Here is a 20,955-nt window from a genome sequence, read left to right as displayed (position 1 = left end):
AATGCCTCTCCAGCCTGTCCTTTACGTGTTCCTCCCACCCATCGCTGCCCTGGGGCGGCCTGGCTGGGTCAGCCCTGCTGTCAGTGGGCTTTGGCCTCTGTGCTCAGTGCTCAGGGCTGCTGCAGACCAGCTCTGGTGGCCGCTTCCCTCCTGGAAGTCCTCAGTGGGGCCCCGTTACCACACCTGTGTTCTGGATGCTTTTTCTCGATGTCCTTGAGTCAGCACTAAAGGGAAAGCTCTGTGTGCACCTGGTGGAAAGCATAGAAATGAGGCAGGACTGACCTGGCAGGGGCCCCTAGGGCTGTGGAGTCCAGCCTTTTCCTTTCTCCCATGAAGGGAGGGTGGGCCCAAAGGAATCCCATCAGGTAGCAAGTTCACTGGTACAGAAACCACAGGAATCAAAATGATTATTTTAGGATGTAAATTCCAGGGGTGCCTGGGTGGATCAGTCGTTGGGCATCTGCCTTCAGCTCAGGGCGTGATCCCGGTGTTCAGGGATCAAGCCCCGCATCAGGCATCTCTGATGGGAGCCTGCTTCTTCCTCTTCCACTCCCCCTGCTTGTGTTCCCTCTCTCGCTGGCTGTCTCTCTCTCTCTCTGTCAAATACATAAATAAAATCTTAAAAAAAAAAAAAGAAGTAGAATAGTTGTTGTACCGAGAGTTTTGTCTTCTCCCAAGTTACAGCCAGGACTAGCTGCAGACACCAGAGGATTTTGAACCAGTAGCTTTGTTCATGATAATAGCTGATTTCTCCATAGCTCAGATCCTGGTTACAGTTGATCAAATAAATTTTGAGACGCTAAAAGAAAATCAAGATCAAGTGCTTTTTATTTTAAAGTTCATTTTATTCCTAGTAATTTAAAATATTTTGTTAAAACTCATTCTTCTTCCAAATGAGGGTGATTCAGTTCTCTTGTTGGCTAGTTGGTTTTAGACGCTCATGGTGGCGTGGATCCGAGCAAACCTGTGTGTGTACATTTCTCGAGAGCTCTGGGATGACTTCCTCGGTGTGCTGTCCTCCCTCATGGAATGGGAAGAACTCATAAACGAGTGGGCCAACGTCATGGACTCCTAGACAGCAGTGCTGGCGAGAACTGCTTACGGAGTTGAGATGACAAACCTACCTCTAGACAAACTAAGTGAACAAAAGGAAAAGAAGCAGCGAGACAAAGGTACTTCTACTCTTACAGAGGAATACCAGATGTCTGAGATGGAGGCGGAGTGTGTCTATACATATAGGCAATTAATGCATGGAATTTTGGAATAAACCATACAGGCCGTGTCTTTTTAATGGTGGTGTTGGATGGTGTTTCATAGCACTCTGTCCTCGTAGTAAGGATGATGAATTTATGAAGGGGCTGTGGAGGAAGAAAGAAGATGAAGGGGAGTAGCAGTAGTAGCAACAGGAATAATAATAATGGCTCGTGCTTGTATGTATTCTCTCTCTTCACCCTCTTGGTAACTTCTGAGTTACTATCCAGGTATCACAGACAGAAACTGAAGTACAGAGAGTCCATGGTGATGGGCTCACTCAAGGTACCTAGCTGAGAAGTGGGAAAGCCAGAAATCGAAGCTGGGCAAGTCCAGCTCCAGGCACCACACTAGAAAGACGTATTCCAGTGCCTGCTTAGGCAAGGTAGAAAAATTCTGAGTGTTTCAGATGGGAGTCATTTTGGCTTTTTTTGTTTCTAGATAAAAGTTGTTTTGAGACCTCGAGTCAGATCAAGGTGGAAAACATCAGTGGTGGTTTCTACTGGGGACAACAGTTTGTCTTCATTACTGTTTTAAGGCTGTGACACAGTCTTGGGATTAATTCCCTTGTACTCCAATTTATTGTGTAAAGATTTTGAGGCAGTTCATAGAAGTACCTATAATACAATAGATAAAATGGGTAAGGACACTGGGGCAAATTTAAAGGGAGCGGAGTTGCCGGAGTGGTTAAGATGCCAGAATGCATGCCAGAGAGCCCCGTGTGCTTGCTAGGGAGGGAGAAGGGGAGCAAGCTTAGATGTGACTCTGATCTTCACAGGGTTACAGCAGAGGATCACAGATTACAAATGGGGAACATTGACAGCTTAGGTGATACATAGCTTTTCTTGGTCCTAAAACTTGGGAGGAGTTTCTTCTCCCAAGATGCATAAAGTATACATTGCTTGCTTTGGGTAGACTATAGCCTCAACAATAGCCTTATTATAGACTGTATCAGCTTTTCCTGTGTGACAGATCACCCCAAAACATAGTGACTTAAAGGAACAGCCAGTTGTTTAAATCATGATTTTATGAGTTGGCAGTTTGGGTTGGACACAGTTGGGCAGTTCTGCTGGATTCCCTCCTGTGTTTGTAGTCAGCTAGGCTGTCAAATAATCAGCCAGGCAGCCCTAGGGTTGGCCAGCTCTCAGCTGGGGCAGTGATGGGGGGACTTGGCCACATACCTTTTATTGCCCAGCAGGCCAGCTCAGGCTTTTTTGGTGAGGTTTTAGGTTTCCAGGAGCAGCAACAGGGCAAGCCCAGATTTTCCAACGCATTTCAAATCTCTGCTTGCTCATTTTGCTAGCAAAGCAAGTCATGTGATGAAGCCCAGGGTCATTGTGGGAGAGGCCCACAGAGGATGTGGATGTGGGGAGGTGTGAACCAATTATGGTGATTACTTAACCATATAAACATGTCATTAATGGGACTGATTCTTATAATATCTTCGCTGCAGTCTGTGAGTGGCTGTATTTATTTATAGGAAGGTAAACAATCTGAAAAACAGTTTATGGAATGATACAGAATGAATTCAATTATGTAATTAATGCCTTTGGCAAATATTTCCGATTGATCTATCATCTTGCTCATGAGGAGATAATGCTAAGTGAAATAAGTCAAGCAGAGAAAGACAATTATCATATGGTTTCTCTCATCTATGGAACATAAGAACTAGGAAAATCGGTAGGGGAAGAAAGGGATAAAGAAAGGGGGGTGATCAGAAGGGGGAATGAAGCATGAGAGACTATGAACTCTGAGAAACAAACTGAGGGCTACAGAGGGGAGGGGGGTGGGGGAATGGGATGGGCTGGTGATGGGTAGTAAGGAGGGCATGTATTGCATGGTGCACTGGGTGTTATGCGCAACTAATGAATCATCGAACTTTGCATCAAAAACCAGGGATGTGCTGTATGGTGACTAACATAATATATTTTTAAAAAATTTTTTTTAAATTAAAAATAAAAATGAATTCAAATGTTCATTATAAAAATACTTGCCTTCTAAGCACTGGATTTGTGGAAACAAAATATACTCTCAGGAACCTGGGTGTGAAAACGACCCATAGGTGGCAGCCACCAGCACATTACCTGTGCAGAAATCTCTGTCTCGGTCTCTTATCTCCTGTATTTCTCTTGGACCCTTGACCACTCATTTGAAATACTTGACCAGAGCTCTAGGAGAGGAAAGCAGAGAAGTGATACCTAATTTTGCAACAAGAGAAGCTGCCGATTATATACAGTTGGATTTATGAAATCTGCTGAGTAACACAGGCTGTGCAATGAATGATAAGGAAGTCAGCCTTTAGATTATTTTTCTTGTCTTATCCTTTATCAGGCTGTGTTCTATTCTCCGAAAGGAGCCACCGTGGGGAGATCCTGTTCTCTCAGCTGGCGGAGCCACCCGGATGTGGCCGAGCCAGTGCGATCAAGGAGCGCCACCACATCTGGGGCACCGGGAGCTGAGAAAGCAAGAAATATTGTTCGCCAGGATACAACTGGTAAACGTTTATTTAAGTGCTTCTGTGAGGTCCAGTTGCTATCTAAGATGGATTTATAGGAATAAAATGTTTTAAAAGCTTTAAAATTCGACTCAGAACATAAATACATGGCCTTTTATTAAGTAGGATGTTTCCGTATCTTTTAATTGTCTCTTCTGTTCTCTTCAAATCTGTTTTTGATACTTATTTCTGAATCATTCATTGTGAAAAAGAACTTGAGCTGTCACTACTGAGTGAGATATATGTGCAAAAGAGAGAAAATAGATATTTTGTTAGAAGCCTAAAACAAATAGATTCTCAGTAATCGCACAGCTGCATCATGTTGTTGAGCAGCGTGAATCTTAGTGTGGCGCTGTTCCAACACAGAAAAAGAGAATAATGCACATAGTTTGCAGGACTGGAGGGGTATATTGAAGTGCCTTGCTTCTGTTGGGAAGTGGAGCTTTACATGCCTGGGGCTGTTGTCCTTCTACCCTGTTCCCTCAGTGAAAAACAATGGAATGAAATCCACGGTCTCCAACCAGGCTCAGGCCAGATTCTCCGCTCCCTGAGGTCCAGCTCTGACCTGTGACCCCTACGTAGGACATAAGTCTTGCATGGGAAATGGCTGGGTGAACCAAGGTCCGCCTGTTCTCTAGGAGCTGTTCAAGAAGCTGCTGCCCCATCAGTGCCTGGGCTCCGTCTGGTCCAAGCACAACAAGCCTGGCAGTGAGCACCTGGCACCCACAGTCCGGGCCACTGTCGCCCAGTTCAACGGTGTGGCCAAGTGTGTCATCACCACCTGCCTTGGCAACCCAAGCATGACAGCCCGGGACAGGGCCATGGTGGTGGAGCACTGGATCAAGGTGGCCAAGGTATGCAACGGGAAGCCCAGCCGAGGTGCTCTCCTGAGTCTCGGGCACTGCTCTTCCCTTGATCAGGTCTCAGAGTGGAAGGCCCTGGTCTTTGCCCTAGGGACTGTGCAGTCCCTAGGCTCTTTGGTCCGGGGGCATGCTGACCTCGCCTTGTGTGGCCCTATGCTGGGATGCTCCGTTTCTGCCTGGCTCCTTCCTTGGAGTGAGGTAAAATCCTCCTCCTCCTCTGGGCCTCACGTGTGCCCTCCGGCAGGTCCCTGGACAGCGGTTTCCTCCAGCAGGAGCGCCTTCCCCTGAGGGGGACTGAAACTTGAGAGCCAATCAGGTGCTGGCTCCTCACATGACAGCCCATTCTCTTCCCTCCCCAGGCCTGTCAAACCCTGAGGAACTACTCCTCCTTACATGCCATCCTCTCGGCTCTGCAGAGTGTCTCCATTCACCGCCTCGAGAACACGTGGGGGAAGGTTTCCAGGTGAGTAGGCCTCTCTCCATGGAGGGACCAGGATGGATGAGGGAGCTCCCAGAGGCTTGTCCTCTTCCCCCTCAGGCAGCTTGGACCTTCTGGGAGGCGGCAAACCCCGACCACAGGACCTGGGCTGGTGGGTGCGTCTCTCAGCCTTCCTGGTGAAGAGGCCACCATGCCTCCCGCTTTAGAAATCAGTTTTGCCAAATGTCCCACACGGGGCTGAGCTGCATTAAATCTCTTCACGTGTTTCCTTGACAGCCACTAAGCTCTCTGCCCATTTGAACCCCAAATTGACCCAAACAGTGTTTCTCAATGAATATGGGAAGGGAGGCCCAGGACGAGCCACATGAGAGCTCCCTCCCATGTCCTACAAAGACCTTAGTGCTCAGAGGATCCCAGAAGAAACCCTCAACCAGGCAGGTTGACACTTTGGGGTTCTCAAAGAAAAGGCACTCGCACTCAACCCTGCCACATTATTCGTCCATTGATCGTGCCTCCCTTGCCTCTCTTCAGGAAGCCATTGAGGATCTTTCAAAAGCTGTGCAGCAAGGACACCGCACAGGGCAGGAACCTACTCATCAAGGTAGCCTGGAAGGTGCAAGCCTGGAAAGAGAGGAGGGGTGGGAGGGAACAGGGTCCTGCGAGGATGAAGTCGGGAATGGTCTGAAGCATTCCTTGGGGAGGGGAAGCCTTTGGCATGAATGTGGTGACAGCCTAGGTGAGGATGCCGTTGGCAGTGAGGGGGCAAGCAGGTGGTGTCCAAGCAGACTCCCTAGCCTTGACACCCTCTCTCTTAGTGTCGAGAGCTGCTCCACGCGGTCACCTGGGATGGGCCAGGAGGCTGGAGCTTTTTCAGGGGAGGGTCCTTGTGGGCAACAGAGAACAGTGACTCATCCCACTCTCCCCCTTAGGACACAGGGTGTCGTGCCCTTCCTTGGCACTTTCCTCACCAAGTTGCTGATGTTGGATACCGCAGTGGAGGTCTATCTGGAGGTGGGTGAGCCTGAAGATTGTGGGGGATGGACCAGAATCTGGACCTGTGGGAATAGAGCACCCCTGTAATGAGCCCTGAGCTCTCAGGACTCGGCAAACCTACCCTGATGACAGCCTCAGAGCTGCGCCTGTGAGGTCGGAGTCTCTTGCCCAACTCAGCGATGAGTGAGGCGAGACTGCAGTTAGGACATGGCTCCCGGTGCCGAAGACTGGTGAAGCAGCAGAGCTTCCTGAAGGCAAAGCTGCATGAGGTCTGTCTGAGTGGACCTCAGCTTCCCCTGGTGAGTTTGCCCGTGGGGGGAGAATGAAGTCAGGACCCTCCACGTCAGCAAGCACCTCCGTAGCCGCAGCAGCCCCTTCCTGCCTGAGGCTTCGGCCTCCCCTACTGTCTTCCGAGAGGGTGGTGCTGCAGGGTCCCGACCTGTAGCCAGTCCATCTGGCCCATGTCCTCCTTTCTCTGGACCCCAGAGCCTGGCCTAGATCCCAGGCCCACTATCTGTGTATGCACGGCCCCCTCATGGGTCCTGGCCATGGTGCAGCATGAGAAGGGATGGGAATCAAGTGCTCCTAAGAACCAGGGGCCTCATTCTGATGGACTTTGTCTGCATTCCAGGGGAATGAGATCAACCACCAAAAAAGAAATAAGGTGAGCATATGTGGCGCTTCCCGCAGGGAAGGGTAGGGAGTGGGCCTCAGAGATGTCCCTGGGAAGAACATTGCTTGGCTCCATCCCCTCCACCTCACATTTCCTGGGACCCCTTGAGAAGAAAGCAGTGCAAGTCCCATCCCGTTAGGAGATGGGGACAGAGCATGGCATCCAGGAGGACTTCCTGGAGGAGGGGCTACTGATACTCACCTCTGAGAACAGGTGGAGACCGGATGAATCTGCAGGGAGGAGGATGGCCATGTGTGCCAGGACCTGGGATGGGTGCCCCGTCCCGGTGCTCAACCCTCACCAGACCCTGCAGCTCCCCGCCCCCCCAGGCTCCCTATACATCCTGTGCTTCTCTCTCTGCTCAGGAATACCAAGTCATGACGGACATCATGCTGCTCCAGGTGGCTGCCGAGAATTACACCCTAGAGCCCGAGGATCCTTTTTGGGCCTGGTTCCAGGCTATGGAGCCGCTCAGCGAGGCTGAGAGGTGAGGCCCATCAGGAGCTGGGTCGGTGAGGTTCGGGGTGGACTCTTTCTGCTGGCCACTCCTGGGATCCTCCTTCCCTGGGCAGCCTCTGGCCTTGTTGCCGGGGTGCCAGACTCCAGCTGTGGGCAAACACTGGCAGAGACTCTTGAATGGAAGCTCCTGGGCAACTCACAGGTGTCCCTCTGTCCTTAGCTACACCCTGTCCTGCCAGCTGGAGCCCCGGTCCTAGCTGGTCAGCAGCACTCAAGAAGGAGAAGAACTGGCCGCAGTCAACCTCAGGGCTGTGCAAGTGTCCAGTGGCCCTCCAGGGATTCCTCAGCAGCTGCATATGGGCAGTCCTTGCGCCTTATTTACTCCACACCCCTTCCCCCCATCTATTTCCTTATGTAGGGGGCACCATTTAGTTGTTTTAAATAGTACCGTGATAGATTTGCATGTTAGGAGATTAAAGCCCTTGTTTTGTTTTAGAGCCCAGGTGTGTGGTTTGGGTCTTTTACTTCCTGCAGTAATGGAAAACTTGCACAGACTCTCATATTCGTTCCTGACCTAGGAAATCTTCCAGAGTCATCAGCTACTGTATGTGGGAGGAAGGAGAAGTGCCAGCCTTTCTCCCTAGCCACTGGAGGGCACCCCGAAATCCCCCTTACTCAGAGCACGGGTCCATTTCATTCAATGAATTTGGGCAAACGGCAGAGACAGCCCCTCAGAACTCCTGAGATTTAGAGGTTGCAGGGACTTTCCCAGGAATAGCAACAACCACTGAAAGTGGGAGTCTTTAAGACTTGTACGCCCCAGAACTCCTTCCTGCCCCAGGACTGGGGTTGCCTTTCTCCGCTCTAAGGCCAGGAAGACTGTGTCCTGCTTCTTCCGTTGAGATGCTTTTTTGGTTTAGTGTTTGGTTTTGTATTGCCCCCGTATTTGGAACTTGTCGTATTGTAGTTCAATCTCTGGAACTGCATCAGCACCTAGTGGGGAAAAACACGGAAGGAGATCAAATCCTGCATGTGAAGGAAGGAGATCAAATCCTGCATGTGAAGGGGACAAAGCCAGAGGAAGATAATTTGCAGATGGACTCAGGGCAGGCACGACTTTCCAGCCTCAGTCTCCCCGTTGGCCGTTTACCAAGTTTGGAATCTTTCTGGGATTCTTGTCAATGATCTCTGGATTCCCTTTCCTGCTTGTTTTGTGTGTTGGGAAAAGATGGGAGGGGTACTTTAAAGGGCACACCTGAGCCTGGTTCCATGAACATCTATGCTGACCTAGGAGCCAGGATTTCCAGCCTTCGTGCATCTCCTTATGCAGTTCTTCTGAAGCAGCAGTTCCCTCCAGGCCCCAGGCTCTGGGTCAGATGCACAATAGCTACTGTTCCCTGGCTGGCATCTGATGGATCAGGGACGGGCTCTTTCTTGCCAGGATAATGGGCCATATCCTTGACCAGAGAAACCCCACACTCTCCTTGCTGTCTGTCATGACTTTTAGGTCCATGTTTTCTGAAGTCCATCATCTCTATTTCTTTTATAATAATTTTTTTTATTATGTTAGTCAGCATACAGTACTTCCCTAGTTTTTGATGTAAAGTTCCATGACTCATTCCTTGCGTCTAACACCCAGTGCACCATGCAATAGGTGCCCTCCTTAATACCCAACACCAGCCTATCCCAATCCCCCACTCCCCTCCTCTCTGAAGCCCTCAGTTTGTTTCCCAGTGTCCATAGTCTCTTGTGGTTCATTCCCCCTTCTGTTTACCCCCCCTTCTTCCCTTTCTTCTCCTACTGATCTTCCTACTTCTTATGTTCCATAAATGAGTGAAACCATATGATAATTTTCCTTCTCTGTTTGACTTGACTTAGCATTATCTCCTCCAGTCCCGTCTATGTTGCAGCAAATGTTGAGAAATCGTTCTTTTTGATGGCTGAGTAATATTCCATTGTCACTAATATTCAACAGTTTACACACTCAGTCTCAGTTTGCACACTTACACTGACTTGTCCGAAATTAGGTACTCAGCCTGAGCCCCCAGACCTACTGGGTCCCCTGCGCATTGAAAGTGAGCAGATGAGAAGCATCTCGCATGCAACTGGTTGCCAAAACAAAGCAGGGGTACGAATACTTCTATCAGACAAAACAGAATATAAAAAAAAAAAAAGAGAGTAGTGAGTCACAAAGAAGGACACTGTGTCCCAATCATGGAGACAATGCAACAAGAAGATAGAACAATTTTAAATTTTTAGACACCCATCATAGGAGGACCCAAATACGTAAAACAGTTAATAACAAAAAGCAGGCAACTAATTGACTGTAATACAATACAGTAGGGGATCTAACACCCCCCTTCTATTAATGGACACATGATCCAAACTGAAAATCAACAAGGAAACAGTGGCTTTGGGTGATGCACTGGTTTTAACAGACGCATGCAGAACATTCCATCCTCCAACAGCACATACTCATTCCTTTCGATTGCACATGGAACGTCCTCCAGAGCAGATCACATATTAGGCTACCGAACAAGTCTCTACTAATTCAAAAAGATGGAAGTCATGGCATACATCTTTTCTGACCACAATGGTATGGACTAGAAATCAACCACAAGAGAAAAACCTGGAAAGACCATGAACACAAGGAGGTGAAAGAACACGCTCCCGAGAAATGAGTGGGTCAACCAGGAATTCAAAATAGGAAAAAAAATTACATGGAATCCAAGAACAATGACAAGACAAGCGTCCCAAAACTTTGGGATACAACAAAAGTGAATCTTAGAGGACCGGTTACAGCAATACAGGCCAGCTCCAAAAGCAAGAACAATCTCCCATCCCATCACCTGACACAAAGGGATCTAGCATAAGAACAGCAGAGAGCTCTAGAGCAGGGGATCAGCCTTGGTGCGTTGGAGCTCTTGCTGTTGGGCCCATGCATAGCTTCCGTCCTTGCTCAATTTCCCAGCAGGTATGGTGTTCTTTCCTTTCCTGCACAACAACTCCCACCATGTCCACTGGGGAATCAACCCTTTATGGAATTCTAGAATGCTAGAAACTGCCAAAAAGGCCCAGGAAACAACCGTGCCTTCCCCATTTGGTATATCAAGGTGCCGATTAGCTTTCTCTTTGGGGAACATTCAACAGTGGTTTTTGAGACATTGTCTTAGGCCTGGATCCCCTGGGGATCTCGTGAAAATACAGATTCTGATTCAGTAACACTGGGAGGGACCTGAGACTCTGCATTTCCAACATGCCCTCTGCGGATGCTGAGGCCACTTGTCCACGGACCACCCTGACAAACGGCGCCAGCAGGCCATTTGACCAAAGTTATCTGTTTCACCACTGAAAACAGAATTTTCAGCAACAGTTTGGCCGCAACGAGGAGGCCTTTTTATTGTCAGGAAGATAAACAGCCAGGGCAGGGCTTTGTCCACACCTGCAGGCCTCTCCTCCTCTTCTCTTCCAGGGCATATGGAGGCAGGATGGAAGGAGGTCAATAGTTTAGGAGCTTCTTTAGGTCAGTGGGTTTTCTTTCCTGTGCCCTCCTGTATCTCTGCGATGTGTGCAGAGCACAAAGTCCTTCCAAGAGGGATGGCCGAGGCTGAAAGGGGGTTAGGTGGGAGCCTGAGCTCCTGAGTCAGCCCTGGCACGTGGGCAGAGGCAGGCGCTAGGGGCCACTCTGTGTGTGGTGCACGGGCTCCCTCGCAAGTCCCCATGAACGGGCCAGAGGAGCTTCAGAGAGGACGGGCAGAAGACCCAATATTGCTCCAGGCGACAGAGGAGGGAAAAGACTGAGGTTGGTTCATGGCTGAATGGGCTTGGATGTGGCTGCAGGATGGAAAGTGGCTGCAGATATACTACAGCCCCGTTCAGGGTAGTCTTGATAGAATGCAGCGACGGGAAATTCTTTCGAGCATTTCAAAATTCTTTCAATTCTTTCAGGTGGTATGGAAAGAAAAGCAGCCTGAGGAAAGAATATACATTGGCTCGTGGCAGTGGTAGATGATTTGGCTCGTTGGTCAGGGACTGGGAGGAAGAAGATTTATGACAATTAGTCGTGGGGAACAGACATGTAGGTGGACCCATGGGAGTGGGCACCAGGTATGATGATCTTTGCATCACACATTGACATCCGCCCAAGCGCATTCAACCTGGAAAAGGCACTAAGCAGCCGAGTACATCTTGGCCACTTGATATCCATTCTAGCCTCTCACATTGCCCATCCCAGTGCTAGCATAACGGGCTCAGGAATGGACATGGTGACAAGGATGGAAGGCAGGGCCCCAAGACCTTCCCATTTCTTCTTTCAGCAACTATGCTCTGAGCGCTCAGCCTGTGCCAGGTGAGTTGGTGCGCCCCAGTGCAGTCTGCAAATGGCCAAGTTGTTTCTGCTGTTCTGATGGAGAACACCTTGAAAGCAAGATGTGTGAAAGAACAGAGCAGGTATTATACTCCAGTTACCAGCACAGTGTAGTAGGGAGGGCTAGGGAGTCACAGGAGAGGAGGGTCTGGAAGGCCTCCACATGGTGACATCTGCTGGTAGCAGATTGACAAGAGGGAGCAAGAGCTGCACACCTCTGGGAACAGTGTGTCAGGGAGAGGGCACCGCTGGGGCCAAATCTCTCAGACAGAAACTAGTTTGACCAGAGAAGATTCGGAAAGTGGCCAGAGTGGCTGGTGGAGGCTGGGAGGTGAGAACAAGAGATGGCAGTGGATGGGAGGGCCAGGTGCCGAAGCCTGGTCGACTGAGTTAGCTATCTGTTTGTCTCTGAGAACACTACTAGAAAGCTTAGCACTTCTGAAGCGTGATATTTCCTTGCTCCCAATTCGGGGGGGCCTGGAATCTCCGCACAGTTGAGACTGGGTGTTTCTGCCCCCAGGTCTCTGTGTGATGCAATCTGCGCCTCACCCGAGGCCCAACTATGGTAAGATTTGCTCCCAAGTCACTGATGTGACTAATGTCAGGATTTAGCTCAGACTCAACAAAGTGGGTTTAAGCGAAATCCTGAATTTGAGTTCTTTTCTGCCTATTAGCCTGGGCACTCCCTAGGTTCCTTCCTCTGTGGGCCTTTATGTAGGGCAGTTCTAAACACCAGTGCTTGCTTCCCCAGTGCAGGGATACAGGAAAGAAAGGAAGGGAACAGAAGAGAGTAACAGGAAAGTGACAATGTTCTGTCATATTCTCTTGGTCAGAAACCTATTAGCAACCAGGCAGTGGATAGACAGGGAGGTATATAGCACGGGTGGGGATCCCTGGGAGCCACTGTGGAGTCAACGTGGTGGTATAGTCAGCACATTTCATCCAGACCATGAAACGGAGGTAAGCTTTAAAGTCGATGTGTGTTATGTTAACATGGGTTTGACTCCTGTGTGGCACTTAAGAGACAAAAAGAAAGAACAAAGAGAAAACAAACAAAAAACCAGTCTCAAATGTAGAGCACAGACTAGGGATGGCCAGGTGGGGGGATGGGTGAAATAGGTCATGGGGATTAAGAGTACACTTATGGTGCTGAGCACTGAGTAATGTACAGAACTATTGAGTCCCTGCTGTTCACCTGAAAGGAATATAACACTGTCAACTATAGTGTACTTTCAAACCTTAAGAAAAATCGGTCCTATGAGATCTAAGCTTAGAATACGCAGAGTTTCCTCATGAGGTCTCATCGGGCTGAACGTCAATCCACACGAAAGGTAAATGAAAATGTCCAAAGACAAAAGGACAGTCTGTTTCTATGGAAAGGCCAGGGCCCACCTCTGTGTTCACGTAAAAGGTAACGTCCTATGCTACTGGCAGTTGGAGCAGAGTTTCACTCAAGTCCTATTGGAGCGATGCTCCTCTGGTGTTCTCATTCTACTTGGTTGTGTGTCTTCATGAAGTAATTGAAATAACGATTCCTAACCTTTGTCTCGTGGATGAAGCAATATTCGACTATGGGTAGCCATCGAACGTTTGGAGCGGGAACAACTTTCGGAAAATATTTAGCATTCGTATCTCTCATCGTATTACAGATAAGGAAGCTGAAGCCCAACAAGGGCACCCGGGGAACAATAACACAGAGGAGGTTCTCCTGACACCTGGTTCAGGGTCCTAACTCATTGAGGAAGTGTGAAGAACGCCCAACCCTCCAGGGTCAATGGACATATCATTTGAACGTGTCATTTTTAAAGAAAAGTGAAATGCGGTCAAACATAGAAAGACAGAAAATAACATCCTTTTAAAGAAAATCCACTATGATCCTCTACACTGTTTCTTACGTTCCACATATGAGTGAAAACTGATGATAATCATAGGGGAAAGGAGGGAAAACTGACCGGGAAGCCATCAGAGACGGAGCAAAACCATGAGGGGCTCTTAAGCACAGAGAACAACTGAGGGTGGCTGGAGGGGAGCTGGGTGGGGGGATGGGGCAATTGGGTGAGGAGCATAAAGGAGGGCACGTGATGTGATGAGCACTGAGTGGTATATGCAACTGATGAGTTATTCAACACTACATCTGAAATAAGGATGGACTGTATGTCGGCTAATCGAATTTCAATAAAAAAATAACGGAAATCCAAGGTTCTGTGTTTTCTTGTTTTCAATACGAAAAATACCGGATGATTTCTTTTCTTCCCACAAGCAATGAAGGGAGCTAGCCTATTCAAGGTGAGGCAGTTTTCAGGGCATGCTGCCTTTTTCATTTCAACCCTAAAGAGACTTTCAAACATGCTTTCAGTTCCAGGCCTCTTGCCCTTCGAGTCCATTCCGAGCACCCTTGACAGGGTGGCAAAAACTTTGTTTCTTCAAGGTGGGTCACCTCAAGCAGGTAACATCTGTACTTGCCACAGAGTTACTACAGGTGTGCACCCTCCATCACTTACAAGTGCCTCTCGACAAGATTTCCTCACAGGCGGCATGAATACTGGTGGCTGATGGTTTTCTCTTTGATGACATTGATCCCATTTTTTCACTTGCACGATGACTGGGAGTCGGCTCTCGGTCTCATTCCTGGTGGTGATACAGCTCTCCAGCTCCCCCTCAAACATGTCCATCTCCTCTCTCCCAGAGAGGAACATGCAGAACTTAGGGACCATGAACTGGGAACACAGAGCAAACATATAAAGGTCTTGCCTGACTTCAGCTCAGCATAGGAGGGACACACTGTTCCCCTTTGGTTTGACCCCAGTGTAATTTAGTACTCTAACCTTCTTTGCCATGGACTCCAGACAGTGGCTCACCAAGATGGGAGGGATACGGAGTTCCTTGCAGACACGCCCACACACCACGTTCATCACCTTCTAGCATGTAAGACTATGTCCCTCATCTGATTAAGAAACTCTTCAAACGTTAATGGATCAGAGTGCAATGAAAGTCTAACTTGGAAGAAGGGCTGAGCTCGGGGATCCGTCCAGTCATATGTCTCACTGCTCCCATCATCCACATAGGTGCTGCACAAAATGGACAAGGTCCCATTTCCAGTACACAGCTCATGCTGGCCCATCATACATATTCCTATCCTCTTGCGATCACATAGAGTCATGACCCCATCATCATGCCAGTGCTTCTCCAGTTCATGCTGCTCTCTTACTCCACTAATGAACCTTTTTCATCTCGGAAGTGCAGCCCAATAATATTCATTTTCATAGCTTCACAAAATAGGATTTGGCCGTGCTTTAATGCATATGACCTGCAAGGCACAGGATATAAAAGAAAAATAAATTCACGTACAGGACATTCAGAATACTTACAATCTTTGTGACTTTAAAGACATTAGCAATGAAGTAAAAACACAATCCACATGATGGGAGACCATATTTGCAAACTGTCTATCTGGCAGGGGCTCAATATCCAGAATGAATAGAGATCACACGAACTCAACAACAGACAACAAAATGAATGCAATGCGTGAATGTGCAAATTGGGAATAGGCATATCCTCAAAGATGTGCACGTGAAAAGAAATTTGAAAAGATACATCACTATTGTTAAGGGAAATGCAAATTATAAAAAGCAACGAGATACCATTTTACATCCTTTAAGATGACTCTTCCAAAAAAAAAAAAAAAAGCAATCAGAAGGGAAAAAAAGAGCAAGTGTTGGCCAAGATGTGGAGAAGATGGAAGCCTTATTCAATGTGTGTGGTAGGAATGTTTAACAGCATAGTTGTGAAATCAGTATGGTAGTTTCAAAAAAATGAAAATTAGACTTACAATGTGTTCCAGTAACTCCACTTCTGGGGTGTATACCCAAATTAATTGACAGCATGGTCTTGAAGACATATCTGAACACACATTTTCATGGCATCATTATTCATAATAGCTAAACCATGAAAGCAATCCAAGTATCTGTCGAGGGAGGAACAGATGTTGTATGTACACATATTGGAATAGCATTCATTCTTCAAAGTGGAAGAAGACATTGACATATGCCACAACATGGGTGAACCTGGAGGATATTATGCTAAGTAGATGAGTATTCATGAAAAGACACACTTTGACTTCACTCTTAGGACCTACCTAGAGTAAATTGCCAAAGACAGTAGAATGGTGTTGCCAAGGGCTGGAAGTAGGCGGTCATCGGAAGTTTCTGATTCATGGTATAGAGTTTGAGTTTTACAAGATACAATGAGATGTGAAGCTGGGTTACAGGGAGGTTGTTCAAACATATTAATGCATGGAACACACTTAGAATGTACTCCATGAACTTAATGGACTTAACGACATGAAAATAAATGTAAACTGCAAATACGGAGAAACGAACTCGGGACAATTTCGTCTAGCCATTTATATCCTTTCGTTTAGGTCCTATCTCAGACATTTTGCTTCAGCCATTTTCCATGAGGCGACTTTGATCAAACAAAATGTTCTCATTCTGTGCCCACTTGGAAGCTTACAATCAGAATTTTCCAAAACATGAACAGTTTTTTCAAAAGTTACTATCTGAGGTCACTTATTAAGACTTTCTATTCTTTGACAAATTGTTAAATGGAACAACATTTTAAAATTCTATTTCATCTGCTTTAATTTTAATTCACTGATTTTCAATTTCAGAATCGACTTTCTATGCCAATGGCTTGAAGATTTTAACCCCTAGGATAACCTACTGGCTTTCGGTTCTGCTGTTTTCAGTTTTGTTTACGTGACATTCTTTTTACCACGTCCAATTTCCTGATGCTCTCTATGAATATTAAAATATTTTTTTGCTCCAGTTGTTTTGATACATTTGACATACAGAACTGTGTATGTTGAAGATACCTGGCGTAATGATGTTCCTTTCGTATACTGTGAAACGATCGCCAGAATAAATTTAGTCCGCCGCCATCATCATCTCTAGAGATACAAAAATGAAGTTAAAAGAAAAGAAAGAGAGGTTTTTCTTTGTGATGAGAACTCTCAGAACTTGCTCTTTTCACACCTCTCCAATACACCATAGAGCAGTAATGAACTGTAGTCCTGGGGTGTACTGTAAATCCCTATTCCTTATTGATCTGAAACTGGAATTTGTACCTTTTGCCATTCACTCAATTCCTGTACCCCCTCTGCCCTCTGCTTCTGGTTACTTCAATCTGATCTCTTTTTCTGAGTTAGTCTTCCTCCTTTTCTCTTCTTTGTCTCAGATTCCACAGAGAAGGGAAAAATAGAGATCCTGCTCCTTTGCTCTGTGACTCTGCAAAGGCACTGCGTTGAGGACCCCCGAGAAAAGGCATGGCTTTCTTTGCTGGTGTGCCTGCATGGGGCTGTGCCACCAGAGCTGGAGAACTGGGTGCAGGGCGCTTCCTTGTCCATGGTACCTGGTGAGTTCTGCTGGAGGAACTGGAGCAGGAAGAGTCAGGCAGAGGCCATTGTGGTTGTCGCCCCTGCCCAGAAACAGCTTGAAAGTTTTAGTAGCATTCTGCAGTCTAGGTGCTTAAGAGGGGAGGTGGGCTCCAAGATCTTCTCAATTGTTCATTGAGTAACTACACACTGAGCACTGCCCTATGCCAGGTATCTTGCTGGGCCCGTGCGCGGAGCTGAAATTACCTAGGGCTCCTTTGCTTTAGGAGCTCCCAGTCTACACATGGACCAAAGCTCCAAAGAGAACGCACGTGAAAGAAAAGAGCAAGCGCTCTGTAGTAGGAATGAAGTGTACTACGGAGGAAGGCTGGGGAGTCATTGCATGGAAAGATATGAAAGGCCTCACTGAAGCTGAGGTTGCTGAGAACAGATTGACCAAAGGGAGCTAGGCCTGCACACGTCAGGGAGCAGCGTTTCAGGAAGAAGTGACTTGTGCTGCAGACACTCAATAACAGAAGCCAGTTTGGCCAGAGGAGTGAAAAAGGCAGCCAGGGTGGCTGCAGGGACACTAGCAGGAGAGCAGAGGGGAGGGAGGAAGGCAGGGACAGATGCTGAGGCCTGGGAGACTGTTACTTATCTAGAGTTGCCCCGGGACTGCATTGCCCTGATACCCTGCATGTGCAGGTGCATCGCTTTAATTTCTAACAGTATTTGTGGGTGAAGAATGCGGGCCCAAATTAGCATGGTTCCCCAGGCTCAAGGTGTGTCAGTGGCTGCGGCTGTGACCAGGGCCATACTGGAAGAGGATTTTGTCATAAGTTGGCTCACGTGACTCGGGATGCCATCTGGACTCAGAAGCTGAGTTCCTGTGTGTCTTTTGGCCTTGGCACTGCCTCCGTTCTCTATCCTGTGAGCCTCTGTAGATGGCAGCTGAAAACATCAGTGCTTGGTTCTGGTTCAGAGAGAGAGAAGAAGAAGGGAAAGGGAAGGAGTGAGTAGTGGAACATGATGGAAAGTAACTAGGGAGTGAGAAACTCTTTGCATGACATGTAGAGAAGCTCTAGGCATGGTACTTGATCACGTTGAATATGTCCTGTGGGTCAAAAGCCAGTCACTGACCACTTAGCAGTTACAGTCTGATGCCTATACCACAGGTCAGGATCCCTGGGAGCCATGGTGAAAGCCACTCCCCTCATAGACCCAAACGAGGTAACGGGGTCTCGTTCTTCATATAACGGGAAACAATTGCATGGTTTTACTACAGAGGATGACAATGCCTGCATCTTCTTGCTTTTCCAGGCCATCATGGTGCCCACCTTAAAATGAGGCCAAGAGGGAAAGTGACAGTTGCAGTATTACACGGCTGGAACCCAGGCCTCTTCTGAGCGGCCCTCCATGCCAAGTCCCACCCCTTCTTGTAATTCTTCCATCTTGAAAATTGTGCCTCAGATACACAGGGGACCACCCCACACATGTAATAAATACTCTTATCCACAGACACCCGAGGATGTCCCAAGGAAGTAGATTCTAGCCTGATCCCCACACTGCAGGCTGGGAAAGTGGGGACTACGTGAGAGACACAATGACATAGGACACACAAGTGCGCAAAGAAACACAGAACGTAAGGTCTGAATTCAGCTCTGCCTCCTGAAGCTTCAGACACTAGTTCCATTTCCAGAGAGTGGTGGCTATGGCCTTTTTGGCTCATTGTGTCCAGTTAAGGAGATGACATGGGGGAGAAAGCTAAGGAGTCAACTGCCAAGAAGGGGCTCTGGATAGGTCTGACTGAACACATGGTCCCAGGGATTAGAATCTTGAAAGAGTGACCTCACTTCCTCTGTGATAGGCCCCAACTGAACTTAGAACTCTGGTAACCGGGCACCCAGATTCAAAAGACAACCTGCTCTCCAGCTCACTTGAGTGGAGACATTCGAGAGAGCAAGATGTTCTCTTGCTGTGTTCCTCCCTTCAGGGTCTCTGGGCCCAGGCAAGCCCAGAGAGAGAGACTTTCAAATAATTGTAGACGTCGGCTCAGCCCGCTTTTCCGAGCCCTCTGGACATGTGGCAGGAGACACCAACAGGTAACACGAGGCAGCTCAGGGCAGCCCACTGGAGAGCAGGCAACAACTGTGATGTCACCTCAGCAGGCCCACACCTCTTGCCCCTCATTATGTGTGTCCCTGTGTGTGTGTTGGGGTGGGGGGCTGGTTGTCTATGTGTAGAGAAGGGGACAGAGGATGTGGGACACACCCTTCCTGGGCAGAAGGAAGCTGCCAGGTGTTGGAAGCCTGGCCCATCTTTCATGTTCACACCCCAGGTCATAGCAGGCGGGATGAGAAGCTGAGCACTGGGGACCAAGCTCAACTACCTCGATGTTAATCACGAGCTCTAGAGTTTCATCCGGCTACGTCCTTGCTCGATGTCTTTTCAGCTGCCCCTCTTTGCCTCAACTGGAGAGCAGGATTTCTAATGCGGGTGGCCCCTTGTGGCAATGTCCCGGGAGGACACTAATGTCTCTTGACCCCATGTCTATGGGGCACTGCATTTTCAGAGCTGCACCCAGGAGGTCATCGAAGAGCTGGTCTGGGACTTCAACTACAACGCCCTAGACAAGTGGCAGGTGCACCAGGCCACCCAGGATCAGTGCCGCTCTGAGGTGAGAATGGGAAGAGGGTTCCACGCACCCAGGGCCCCCACACAAATATGGGGACAAACCTGGGGCCCTCCCATGGTGTTTCTATATGAGTGCCCCGCAGGCCCAACCACAAAGTCATCCCAGTATCCACACCTCCACCACCAGCTGTGGGAGAAGGTAGGAAGACACTCTTCACATAGGTGGGAATGGTAGAGAATAGTGTTCATGTTTTTTGCAGTTTGGGGCGTGGGTTATTCTGTTTCATTCTGTTTTGTGTGACTTTTCCCACAGCCATGAGTGTCTTTGCATTTTGCTACTGTTTTGAGTATTTTCTTGACTCACCCCAGCCATCCTGTGTAGAACCCAGCTCCACTGTCCTTGGAGAACGTGTCCAAGGCCTTATGAATCCTCACCCCACACAGGGTGATTGAACATAAAAGGAACGGTGGGATGAAGCCATTCTATATGTTCCTCTGTAACGTATCACCTCTCAGAACACATCGACTCATTGTATGTCCCCCGGGTCACAAGCTGTGTCCTCATATGTCTTTTTGGACCTCCGTATGGGAGGTTGTCTGCCACCGTGATTCAGCCTTTCAAGCACGGATTGGGTGCAAGGCCTCTGATGCCTCCTGGCCCAGGTAGTGGACTCTGTCTTTTCAGAGTTCAATCCAGGCCATCTTTGAGGAGCTGCTTGCTCCAAGGGCTCAGCTACTCCATCTCCCTTGACAAGCAGCAGGTGCCTCGGCCCACAACAGCATCCAATGCTGGTCTGGGGTGAGAACAGGTCCAGATTGATGTCCAATCTCAGGACCCACAGATGATCACGGCAAGGCCAGAACCCACACTAGAAACAACCGGCTCCCATGGGGCCTGCCGAGGAAGGTGGATTTCCCCTGAACCTTTCTCCCCACCTGAGGAACAGACCAGGCCGCAGCAGCCTAGGGAAATGCCATGCATTCCATGCTCTGGACAGTTCTCAGGCCCAACGTCTATGATCTCTAGCAGCGTTGGAGATGCTAAGCCTCTGCTTTCTCCTGTCTGCAGTAGGGATGTTGACTGATGACTCAAAGGCATACAGTTCTTAATAAAGCCTATTCAGAGAGAGAAAGGCTGTGGTGGCTCAGCTAACAAGATGTGTTGAAGTGACCAATGCTTTCTCATTTCACCCCTAAAGGCAATTGTACTTTCAAGCCTAGAGCCTTTTTCTGGGTGGGCCCTCAAGTCCCTTTTCTTGCACAAGTTCCCGAAGGGATGGGACTCTCTGGTCTGAGCACCAGACCCTGATCATCCTGGTGGTTCGTGGTGTTGAAGCTGACTCCATTGCCCCCCACACCCCCCTTCTCTACCTGGTGGGAAAAGGAATCATCCCTGTCCCTGGATGAGGCCC

General features: G+C 48.4%; 1 protein-coding gene and 1 long non-coding RNA gene across 21 annotated transcripts in view; one reads left to right on the top strand and one right to left on the bottom strand.

Annotated features, from left to right (window-relative positions):
* LOC123791278 (ral guanine nucleotide dissociation stimulator-like) overlaps positions 1–6,324 on the top strand; it is a 74,451-nt gene extending 68,127 nt beyond the window's left edge. For 19 of the 20 annotated variants that reach the window (XM_087860530.1, XM_087860539.1, XM_087860536.1 and 16 more), the window contains 6 exons: positions 925–1,172; positions 3,583–3,745; positions 4,384–4,599; positions 4,968–5,071; positions 5,579–5,648; positions 5,977–6,324. In XM_087860530.1, coding sequence (XP_087716656.1) covers positions 3,653–3,745; positions 4,384–4,599; positions 4,968–5,071; positions 5,579–5,648; positions 5,977–6,066 — 573 coding nt within the window. In that variant the 5' untranslated portion in view covers positions 925–1,172; positions 3,583–3,652 and the 3' untranslated portion in view covers positions 6,067–6,324. The remainder of the gene's footprint in view (positions 1–924; positions 1,173–3,582; positions 3,746–4,383; positions 4,600–4,967; positions 5,072–5,578; positions 5,649–5,976) is intronic. The other variant, XM_087860535.1, reaches the window with a different exon arrangement.
* Positions 6,325–13,731: 7,407 nt separating this feature from the next.
* On the bottom strand, positions 13,732–18,125 carry LOC148106736 (uncharacterized). Its single transcript, XR_015723579.1, has 3 exons — positions 17,759–18,125; positions 15,368–16,486; positions 13,732–14,845 (listed from the first exon to the last, which is right to left on the bottom strand). It is a non-coding gene; the product is annotated as an uncharacterized LOC148106736 (long non-coding RNA).
* Between the last annotated feature and the right edge of the window lie 2,830 nt (positions 18,126–20,955).

Source organism: Ursus americanus, unplaced genomic scaffold, assembly GCF_024610735.1.
Source record: "Ursus americanus isolate L20-20 unplaced genomic scaffold, mUrsAme1.1.p SCAF_68, whole genome shotgun sequence".
In the NCBI taxonomy this organism is placed as follows: Eukaryota; Metazoa; Chordata; class Mammalia; order Carnivora; family Ursidae; genus Ursus; species Ursus americanus.
Note: the sequence above shows the minus strand (reverse complement) of the source record. Positions and strands in the feature narration are given on the sequence as shown.